The 12,017-nt window shown below is 38.2% G+C and overlaps 1 protein-coding gene across 5 annotated transcripts in view; it reads right to left on the bottom strand.

Annotated features, from left to right (window-relative positions):
• The window catches only part of CADPS2 (calcium dependent secretion activator 2), a 299,293-nt gene that overhangs the window by 167,123 nt on the left and 120,153 nt on the right, over positions 1-12,017 (bottom strand). For all 5 annotated transcript variants that reach the window (XM_042872622.1, XM_042872623.1, XM_042872625.1 and 2 more), the window contains exons 5-6: positions 9,372-9,608; positions 5,547-5,668 (exon numbers count right to left, since the gene is read on the bottom strand). In XM_042872622.1, the coding sequence (XP_042728556.1) occupies positions 5,547-5,668; positions 9,372-9,608 (359 nt within the window). The remainder of the gene's footprint in view (positions 1-5,546; positions 5,669-9,371; positions 9,609-12,017) is intronic.

Genomic DNA, 12,017 nt, shown 5'->3' with positions numbered 1-12,017 from the left:
CAAGACTCAAAGCAATACAAGGCAGAGACAACTGTTTCATCCTTCTTTTCCTCCAGTGCAAAAGCAAAAAGATGAATTACTACAAATACAAACAATATACAGAATGGTTACCGAACGCTTAACAGTATAATTAAAGTATTACTGATCAAAATTAATCTTATTTTTGCAGATAAATTAGACACAGATGAATAGTAGATGAAAAAATGCATGCCTCCCCTTTTTCCTTAGGCAGTGCATTATCTGTGTCATGCTACCATGTGGTGATGGTCGTAGACAGGATCACCTCTGTGTTTCCCTTAACCAAAAATAAAAATTATAAAGTAGCGGTGACTATGAGGAAGGAATAAAACCATCCGATGTTTGGAAGGTGACTTTTACATCATATAAATGTCTGTCCTTTTCCCCTTCAGTAACTTCACAAAATCACAGAATGGTTTGGGTAGGAAGGGCCCTTTTAAGATCATCTAGTTCCAACCCCCTGCTGTAGGCAGGGACACCTCCCTCTAGACCAGGTTGCTCAAAGCCCCATCCAGCCTGGTTGAATGCTTCTAGGGAAGGGGCATCCACAGCCTCTCTGGGCAACCTGTTCCAGTGTCTCATCACTCTCACACTAAACAATTTTTTCCTAATATCAAAGCTAAATCTACTCTCTTCCAGTTTAAAACCATTTCCCCCCATCCTGCTGCTACATCCCCTTACACGAAGCCCCTCCCCAGCTTTCCTGTAGGCCCCTGAAGGTATTGGAAGGCCACTATAAGGTTTTCCCAGACCCTTCTCTTCTCCGGGCTGAAGAGACCCAAAATTCAGCCTGTCCCCATAGGGACATCTTAGGTCAACTCATGAAAATATCACCAACAAATTACATTAAAAAGATTCATGTTTTTTTTAAGAGTGATCATGTCATTTCAGGTAGTTCCAAGTCTTGGAAATTAAGCTTTTATTTTTCCTCTTAAAAAAAAAAAACAACAAACAACACCGTTCTATAAAATCATACTAAATAATCTTTGATTATATGTCTGCAAGTATTGTCACACTTCAAATACTTTATGGAATTAATGTTGGTACAATACTGCATAAAAAGAAGGTGAGCAGCATTTATTTTACTCGTGCAGTCTTGACTGAGGTTCCCCGCCTCCACTGGTCAGACACTTAATCACACATTCTTCACATATTTCTAATATAGCAGCCATTTTTACAAGGTTATACAGTCAGAAATTATCATCTTGTTTGTCCTATTTACACGATGCTTGCTGCATCAAAATTTTCTCATCATGTCAAGCAGGATCTTTTCCTTCTTCATAAACATCTGACAACAGATTAGCAACTTTAGCAATAAAAACAACATATTCCCAACTTTTATTTTTAGGCATGATTGTCCATATCCAGGAGATAACATTTCCAAGAAATGACCCTATTTAATATTCAGAATGAGTAAAATCAATGATAAGAAAACATGAGGACTCCAGACTCCACACGACTGAAAACAGCCACATCACTAACATTTGAAGAATGAAATTAGTGCTGGATTTTACAAGACACCCCCTGTGGAGTCACTGCAACAAAATGAGGCAGAGAGTCCTGGAGCTGAAGGGGGTCCTCTGAAGGCTCTGTTACTGATGTCTGCCAGAAAAGGTCACAGACTTTGTTGGAGGGATTTTCAGCAGGGCTAAAAGGCTAGAAACAGTTGGAAGGAATGAAGAATATTTCACAGGAATTGGAAGCTGTGCAACTGATCTGTTTGTGTAACTGTCCAAGACTTAAGCTCAGTCAAATTATATTATTTTATAGCATTTGCATGAGAACAATCATTAACTGCTCCATAGCACACACAGAAGCAGCTTCATTCAGCTTGATAAAGATGGAGCACTTCAATACAAACTTAAATAAATAAGAGAAAAATAGAGAGAAAAAAAAGAGAAAATATCAGAGAAAAAAATCAGGCAGGGGTTAAAAGCACTAAGAAACCAGAAAAAAAATTCTTACTGACAAACTGATTTTTTATTCTCTAGGACTCTTCTTGGACCTTTTCACTTCAATGACAAATATTTTTTTTCTAATTTCCTTCTTACTCTCATGGAAACATTCAAGGATTCAGAAGGATAATTAAATACATATCTAAAAAGCCATGAAGTGAAATATTCAGCATTTTGGAAGTAAATAAATCCTGAAATCAGGCTCCAATTGAATCATGCCTCTATTAATCTGCACACTAAGGTCACTTGGTTTGCACTCCATTTTGAACCACTCATTTGAATTCCCAGTCTTCTGCTTTTCACTGAGAACTAGCACTGCACTTTGTACACTGATGCTTCACAGACGAAAAAAAAAGAAAAGAGATATAAAGGCTGCTCTCACTGCTTCTCTTCACAAATGTATCCACCAGCTTTAATGCAACTCCAGAAAATGCCTGTGACAAGTGCATGATTTGGAGCTCTTGCCAGCAGTCTCCTCGGCTAGTGAAAAATTCATTTTCCATCACTGCTTAATCTACTCGTAGTAGAGGAGCTTTGCTACCCTTTTCTAGCTGCACATTCTATATAAAATATGAAGTTATGTTCTCATTTATCTGGGGTTTGTCAGTGTAAATGTGTTACTGTTAGTGATTTGAAGAGCCACGATGAAATTCAGCTCTTCTCGATTCTCAGCTTCTTCTCACAATGAATTTTGTGTTTTCTCCTTCAGCCTCACTGATTATTTTCCTTTATATCTGAACGGTGGTACTGGAAATTATCCCAGTAAGCAATCAGCCCCAGCAGCAGGTGAAGTGGGCATGCCCTGGGGCACAGATAGCTTGGTTCTCCTGTATGAGAAGCGGGACGGTCTGTCTGTTCATGGGCTGCTACTCATGCAGCTTTCCCTCCTGCTGCCAAGGGGCTGAGGGGAAAAGCAAGTAGCAGCAGTGCCAAAACTAATGTCAATAGAAGCAGAATGTCACTTTTGTTTCCACCTCTTCCAGCACCTTCACTTTGCAGAACATCCAAACCTTCATCCATCCCTTCCTCCTTCAGCAGATCCCTATCAAGAAATCGTCCTGAGTGTGGGGAGATAAAAGTAGTCAGACAACTGCTTGAGATGAAGGGTGTGTTGGACACAGTGGGAAGAAAGGTCTTAGAAGAACTGAAAACAGGCTGCAATAGGAGAGAGAAAGAAAAGACACCTTACAGTCCTCCAAAAAACTGAGGGCCCCTCCCTACCTATAATAACACTTTCTAGGCTCTCTCTCACCTGTAAAATTTCCTGATAAATCTCTGCCAAGCCTTTTAGTTCCCTTTTGCCACCAACCAAAAGAGCAATACAGCTACTGCCAAGGTAGCCTGATTTGGCTGTAACAGAAAGATGAAACCATGGAATAAAAGACCTCCAATTCCATAGGCAGCTTCCTCCATCTTCTTTACTGTTTGCCCATAATTTGCTAATTTCATGCTTGTCTAATTCAATATCCTCCTCTGTTGCATCAAACTACATCTCTGTATAAGCTCAAAAACTACATCTGCCTCTATACTCTTAGGCCTACTGTTTGCCAGTCTCATCAGCATAATGGAAAACACTATGACTCAGCACAAGAACCAGATACATGTTGGAGTTCTATCAGCTGCACCCTTTTAAATGACACAGCTTTGTAGGATAGCAGAACAACAGCATCAGTAAATCTCACCCACATTCTTACAGTTCTGAACAGTTCAGGGCATCTCACAGTCCTCTACTTCCTAAGAATGCTTTTTTTTTTTTTTTCCCATACAAGTCCATATGAAATTTATACACACAGCAACCCTTATATGGAATAGCCTATGGCCAGTCTTTCTGCCCAATTCTGTATTGAGCCTGAAATCCTCTAAATCAGTTTACAAGCTCAGATCAGGTCCCAACCCTACCACTTTTCACATAAATGCTATAGCTGTTTTCATACTGACTCCATCTACTCCAGAACATCCTTTTCACAATTTCCACTTTGACTCATTTATTATTAACTTTTAGGGAATGTATCAATATGCAGAATATACCTTCTGATTGGCTTTATAATCTTCACCTTTACCTGCAGCCTTTAGTATGTAAGTCAACAAGGAATTGATCATGAACCATCCTTGAACATGTTTTGTCTGCTGTACACAGAAACAAATACAAACAACACCTATGAACCGTTTTCTGAAAAGAGAATGGCCTTGCCTAAGATTCATGGATCAGTGTATTTTTGCTGATTTAGGGAAATCTGAAGACCCATATCAATGACACCAGAGGTTAACAAAGCTTTTAAAAGTAGAAATGGGCAAGTTCATGAGAATAAAAAGAAGAAAACTTTCAGAAGAAAAGAGAACCTTCACTGTGACAGAAGACATGCATAGCTTGGAAGTGTGCCCTCCGTGACAAAGCCCTGCAACTCACATGGGAACAAGAGCCACCAGAAAACACTCCAACAGGTCATCAGATGAGCAGAGAATGTTGTATTCTTACTCGTGGCCTTGCTTCTGACATATACCTGTATGTATCTTATATAATCACTGTTTTTAGATGTTCCTCACTTACCACACTAAATGCAAAGCCCAAACCCTGGAGAAGGAGCACACGGCAGAGAAAGAGTCAACAGAATTTTACATATTACCTCATGTCCTTGAGTTCTGCAAAGCTCATCTGAATATGCTACTATAGCAGGCTGCTGGCTTGTTTGTCAGGAACATTTCCTCTGACAGTACAGCTAGGAGAAGGTCTACCGAATAAGATCTCCTCCTCCCCAAACCCCAGAAGAGGCATATACTCTGTGCTTATAATTTTGCCTGTCAGAGGTCTGTATCTGTGGTGCGAATCGAACAGAAGCTACCATCCCAGCTCACTTGATGATGTTTACTCAGATACTGTAACAACTGCAATTTTTAAATTGATTTTCGCAAGGCACACTATGGTGCCAGTAAAACCCCAGCTCACTGTCTGGAAAGGTATCTACAAAAGATTCCAAATGACATTTTAACAGAGAGAAAAGTGTCTGAAGTCAGTGTGTAGGTCAAACAAATCAACAAAAAAAACACACCTAATTTTCTTCCTCTACGCCACTCAGCTACAGATGGCATGATGCTTTCCCCTGCAAGTCAGTTTGCTGACTGCCTCCCTCAAAAATTAATTGGAAGAAGTGGATCCTATAATTTAAAATGAAATAGGCTCAGCAGGTGAGTAAGCTTTGTCAAGACTGATTACTGAGTATTGATTTTCCACCAATGGCACAAGTTATACTCCACAGAGCCTCCGCCACGTTAACCTAGAATACATAAGATCACCCTGGGCTAACGTCTTTCAAGAGGTTTGTATTTCCAGACTTTAGTCTCCAACTCCCTCACACATACATTCAATGTCATTTTCTGGACTTCGTATTTACCTCACCATAAATAAATAATATGAATATTAGAATTTTTGAGAAAGAATTTAAGGTAATAACACAAAATAAACACAGCACTAGAATAAACCAGTGCTAACTTAAATTGTAAAAACCATACAAGCTATAGTTTCTGCCATGATATGAAGGAAATAGATGTTGTATGCAGCGAAGCAGAGCAGCTTACTGTGGCCTGGAAGCTTCTGCTTGGTCTGTCTGAAGCTTTTCACCCCCCTCCACTTCCATGGTGCAATAGACAATCCGATTGGGGGCGACTGACTTCAAACCTTGCACTTCCATGATAACAATCTGAAGAAAAGAAAGCAAATAGTTCATGCTTCACACTTCAGAAAGCATTACACAACATGGCTATAGTGATAGTAAGCTCCACACAGAAAAAAAACCCAAACAAAACAAAAGCAAAAAAACCCCACCCACAACCCACTGTCTGAATTCTTCAGAGACAGAGAAAAGTTTTACTGTTGCCTTTCTTTTTCCACTTTCAGCAACATACACTATGAAGGGAGATTTTTGTTCCACTTTTACTTGGGCAAAAACTCACCCCTACTATAACTTCAGTGCTAGCACTGAATTTGAGAGAAATTGTGCTCCCTTGAATCTCACCTCTGTTACGGCAGAGAGCATCACTCTCAGCTGCTGTATTTTTTTCCCACTACCCCTTTTCCTCCCAACTCACTACCTGCACTCAGGTGCAGTGTGCATATGGGGACGCAAGGGGAGGAGATGGGAGAAAAGCCACCAATACCAGATGAGAAATTTCCTCACCAGGGACATTCTTGGCATAGGAAACCCCATAGTTTTTCAGCTCCTCTGAACTACCCAGAAGAGCCAAATACAGTCTAACTTCAACTGCTCTGTGTCTTTTAAAAACCTTACAGTCTGTTACAGTGTGAAGCTATTGAAATTCTTACACTTCAGATGTTTCCAGTTCAGAGAAAATCTGAAAATGCTTGCATTTCCCTGCTTGCTTTAGAAAAGCTGCTTTTCTTTTCAGGCCCATCTGAGCCAACAGAACTGCAAAAAACTTTGTCCATTTAATCAGCAGAGAAGCTGTCCTCAGCTGAACTATATACAAAATCAAAAACAAAACAAACAAACACCTTAAAGGTGACAAAAGTGATGACTACTTTTGGTCTCAGTAGAAGCAATTGATTTCCTAGGTCAGCAAGCAACTACTAAAATGTCTGACTATCAAACCATTTGCAATTTGTCAGTTCACTTCATCTCAATTAAGGTGAGCCAAGGCAGATTTCACTCTCTGCTGTAGAATCCTTTGTGCTTTAAAAGTCCCCAAATCTTAGTAATTGTTAGATACCTGGCAAAATTGCTGTGAGGTGACAGACCGATCATTTAGAACATTCTTACATTACCCATAAATCATCACCACTGCCTATTATGCTTCATAAATAATAACAGCAGTTCGGGGACAATGATGTAATTATCTCTGTTCTTCTCCATCTTTAGTGGTTCAGGAATTCAAACAGTTACACAAGTGATCAATGATCACTGCCAGACTGCACTAGAGATCCCTCTGGCTACTGCTGCCTCTACGGTCCTTCCACATGTCAAACATTTATCCTTGTTGAATGCAGACTTCACATTTGTTCATTTTTTTATGTTGATCCTTATTTTCCTTAAGTTTAATTGCACAGCACATTTGTCTTTGCTAGCGCTTCTGGATTCTAGGAATGGAAGAGAACCCTGCATTTCATTAGAAAGGGACCTGTCATTAGCTGATTAACTAGCTCATTAGCTGATGAATAGCTTTCTAAATTTTGCTTATGTATTCCTTAAACTGTCCAACAGCTGAAGAACACAGGCAATTAAATCTTCTGATATTTTATTTATGATACGAATTTCTGCAGATAAGCTCTTTGATGAAATACCCAACTGGCAGGAATAGTGTCTTTTACCTTTGAGCACAAGCTCCATCCCCACAAGCACATATAAATGTTGCTTAAATGTTCTGCTGCTCTGTCTTAACAGTGCAATGCAGGGGCAGATGAACACTCCACACAGTCCTGCTGTCTACTGACATGTAAGTGTGGTTTTGTACTAATGTTCTCACATTATTTATTTCCTCTTCATTTATGTAGCTGTGCTGCAGCTTTCAGTGGGGATTTGGCTGATTACTTTACTTACTGAAGTACAAAATTATGCATGTATCCTTTTTTTTTTTTTTTTTTTCCCCCAGAAATAATGTCTTCTGTCTCCAAGGAAATGCAGTCAAGTTTTGTTGTTTGCCCATTTTGATTTGCGTAAAAGAGAGCAGATCTCCCATGTTTCAGCCTAAATGGATATCAGCTCAGCTCTTTCTTTGCACCCTTATTACCTGTTAGATTTGTCTTCCCAAGAATAAGACATTTGCACATACTTTGCAGGCAAGAAACTTGACTTACGTGGTTAACAACATGCTTAAAACAAAAATTTCCCCTATTGAAAACTGCTATCTGTGGAATGATACTAATTCTTTGCTGCCTTGCCCACAGTGAACTGGAGGTCACTAACCCTTGAGAACCTTGGTGTATTGAAGAAACAGCCAAAAAAACCTGGAGTTCAGCAAACCCAACAGTCTGCATTTCTGGTGTGCAGAAGAAACCCACGCTGCTACAAGTAACGAGTTCATTGGAAATTACATATACTGTCGTTTTTCATTTTAGGATTGTTTCTATCCTTTGGTGTTTTCTTTACAAATATCACATCACTTTTACTTAATACTTCTATCTAAAAGTCCACAGAAAGCTCTTCTTCTTTCTATAACCCTTACCAAGTAAACTTGCTTGAAGATTAAAATACATATATATTATTGAAAAGCTTTTTCAGGTACTTTTTAGGTGCTTCCATGTTATTGCTGTTGATGGCATCACTCCAGGCTCTGCATTCCACTTGGGAGAGGCACATCATGCAATGGAGCTGCACAGCATTCAGCCCTAAGACTGTTTTACATGCCTGACCGACTAATAATTTATGGCGTGTGGAACGATGAATAGATGTTACTACTCTTCAAAACCTTACTTTTGTCTTCTACATTATTAGTCAGTAATATCAAAATGGCAAACAACAGGATAAGTAATTTATCTTCTGTACTTAAATGAAGACCTCAGTCTTTTTGGACATGGCAATGAAAATTAGATCTGAATTCTAAACCTTACATGAAAAAAAGGTATTTGTTTGTAAAAATACAATGTTTAAGAAACATACCTACTTTTTATTTGCTTTAAATGATTTAATAATTGAAATACTTATTCCTTAATATTATCCATTGTCTTCAACAAACTGAAGTCATTTCAAATGCATAACACTTAAATGTGGCATCTTCTGTCAGACAAATATGCAATATGCACTCTGGAAAACATTTTGATTCTATTGTTATCAAGAAACAGAGATCAGCATTTCCTGATGTTCACATGTTCAGAACGGGACCTGATAAATGATGCTCTCATCATTACATTTAAGTAACTGTCTGTATTTGTGGCTTCAGCTCCATATGGATTGAGATTGCATTTCTGCAGAGCACACTTCCAGCACAACCTTAGTAAAGATGAGCTAGTTTCTTGAAGAAAATGAAGAAATTCATAAGCATCAGCCTGCTATGACCAACACACACACACACAAAAATACGCTTTTGGTTTTCTCTGTAAATGCTTTCAGTAAGAAAACATCTTGTTTGTAAACTTCTGTGAATGAGGTTGTGATAACAAGTGTTCTGTTATTTGGTACCTAATGTAGTGGAATTCATCTAAAGATACAGTTATGTGGGAGATTCAACTTCCCACATTGCTGCATGGAACCAAATGCAGCTACTGCTGCAAGAGGAAAGTGCATCATGCATTTGCACTCTAACTCTTATTATCAGAGACAATTCATAATCTAGCACTTTAGTGTAAAATGTTTAGCAAGAATCAGCAATAAAAAATACCAAGAAAACAGGCATTCTAGATATTCCAGTAATTTAAACTGCCAACACATGTTCTGTGAAATATGTGATTACCTCTAATGTGAAGGAGAGGACCACATCAGACTTTGAGAGCTGAACTTCATTTTCATCTCCAATGTCCAAGAATGCAGAATTTTGTGATCGCTTTAACTTCTGCAGTTTAAATTCTGGCCCACCTTTAGACACTGGAAGACTTTCCAAATTTGCCATCAGCAAATTCACTGAAGACCGTAACTCTTCTATGTACATGTTCTCCATTTCTCTTGTTATGAACTTGGGGAATTTTCTTTCCTTGGAAGACATATTTTAAACATTATAGAGGAAAAAAATCATGCCACACTCCAGATCATACTCATTTACTAACTTGTTCTCATTTTTAGATATTGAATAAAAATAAAAGTCTGAATTCTTAACTACTTCTATCATTTTAAAACAGTAATGGGAAGGCGAGTCATGTCTAATACACACATTAAATTTGACAAGAAGAAATGTAACCTGAATTGAGATTTCCATCATATTCCTCAAACACAGTAGACAAAACACATCAAAAATAGAATGGGACATTTGTAAAAAAGAAACCTCTTGCCCTCCAGAATCCTTTAGCCTTAAATCCAGGTTGCATGTGGGAGCCCAAGAATGTGTATTATTCTAAAACATAAGCTTTATACATAAATGAGAAACAAACATCACTCCCCAGTTGTTGCCTGTCAAGGTAAGCACCTTGCTCTTAAAACCCACTTTTACCATTAGCTGTTAGGAGAAATGTCTTAAAGCGTTTTACGTTAAAACTTTTACAGTAGATTTTGTTTCGATAACAAAGATCAGGCAAGCAAACTGTGACCCAAAGCTCCTGCAGCAAATCTCCCAGTCTGGTTCATTATCACATTACAGAGTCAGTATTTTAAAAATTGAAATGGAAAAAAGAAAGATAAAAGAGTAGTTGGTAGTTAGAGCATAACAAATTAAGGTAAGGTTCAGCATATTCTAGTCACAGAATCACGGAATCACAGAATGGCCTGGGTTGAAAAGGACCACAATGATTATTTAGTTTCAACCCCCTGCTCTGTGCAGGGTCACCAACCAGCAGACCAGGCTGCCCAGAGCCACATCCAGCCTGGCCTTGAATGCCTCCAGGGATGGGGCATCCACAGCCTCCTTGGGCAATCTGTTCCAGTGTGTCACCACCCTCTGTGTGAAAAACTTCCTCTTAATATCTAACCTAAACCTCCTCTGTCTCAGTTTAAGACCATTTCCCCTTGTCTTATCACTATCCACCCTTGTAAACAGACATACCCTCTCCTGTTTATATGTGGCCCTCTCAAAAAACAAACAAACAAACAAAAAAAAACCCACCCAAAACCAAAATCAAACTGTACCTTATCCTGTGAGGATCATTCAAATAACACAATGCCAACAGAGAAGAAGGACAAGACTTAACTTGTTAAAAGATCTTTTCTCTTTTTAAGATTATTTCTCCACTCCAGTGTAAAAGTTCAGGAAGCTTCTTACAGCACATCTTCCTGCAGATTTTTTTACGACTATGATCTTTTGTAATTTAAAGCTGCAATAACTGAAGACAGGCAGCACCACCAGAATATACACCGATGTCTTTATTTCTGTAGAACTTGAATGCTTGTAGCTACTTCTGTCTCTGACAAAACACAGGTGAGAATCCTCCATAAAGACACTGATAGCTATGAATCACCCCACACCTTTAATTTTCTTTTGGAAGAGAGTGAAATTGTAACAAATGGCTGTAGCACATAATATTTATACTAATTTAGAGACCAAAGAAGAATAGCATGTGATTTTTGGTTGTTATCTGTCTCTCTCTCTGGTCCTTTGTTGGAATGTATGAGAAATATATCCTGAAATAAAGACCTTGGGGAGGCAATGGACACAAAAACCTTATTGGTCTGTCTGTATTTGGACAGAGCGCTAACATGGATTTTCAGCATGCAGTTCTCAGGCAGAAAAGACACTGGATAACCTCTGCATAGAATCACGTAAAAGTTTGTCTTAGAGAAGAATTCCACTAGTTACAAAAGGTAGAAAATCCCATTGCATCGTACATACTTTGATTTCAAGTAAATTAAATTTAATCATGTGAAGAAACAGCCAGACAAATTGATGCATAGATTTCCTGTCGATTTTATGCTACTGAGGATCAATGCTGTTTCTGAGGTTTTCACATCTTTTAGGTAGGTTGAATGATCTTTTCTGCTAAAATAAACTTATGGCATATAATTAACAACTTATATCTTAAAATCAGTAAGTAATCTTGTACAGGAACCATGAACAAGACCTTAATAAAAGAGAAAACTGCATGCAGAAATTTTCCTTTAGCTGTGCTGCTCTTCTGAAACTGCAGTATAATAATTCTCTTCCAAGCAGGTAATCACTGAAAACCATTTTTTTCACCAACAGAAACACTTGAATACATAATCAAGTATCAATTTTTTTTTTTTTTTTTTTTTCCTCATTTTTGAGAAAGGTCATAGCTGTTTTGCAGCATTTGACTGCTTAGGTTTAGGTGATCTTATTAATTCTTACAGCTGCTAGAATTAGGATCAAGCAGCTACAACCAACTCTGAATCTCCTGCAAAAAATAATTTTAACATATATATATACACATACATACAGTTTAAGTAATTTTTAAAAAGATATGTGATAATTCTGACTTGGATATACCATGTAAGA

This window comes from Lagopus leucura, unplaced genomic scaffold (genome assembly GCF_019238085.1).
Source record: "Lagopus leucura isolate 7727_CA_CO unplaced genomic scaffold, USGS_WTPT01 Super-Scaffold_100008, whole genome shotgun sequence".
Lineage (NCBI taxonomy): Eukaryota > Metazoa > Chordata > Aves > Galliformes > Phasianidae > Lagopus > Lagopus leucura.
Note: the sequence above shows the minus strand (reverse complement) of the source record. Positions and strands in the feature narration are given on the sequence as shown.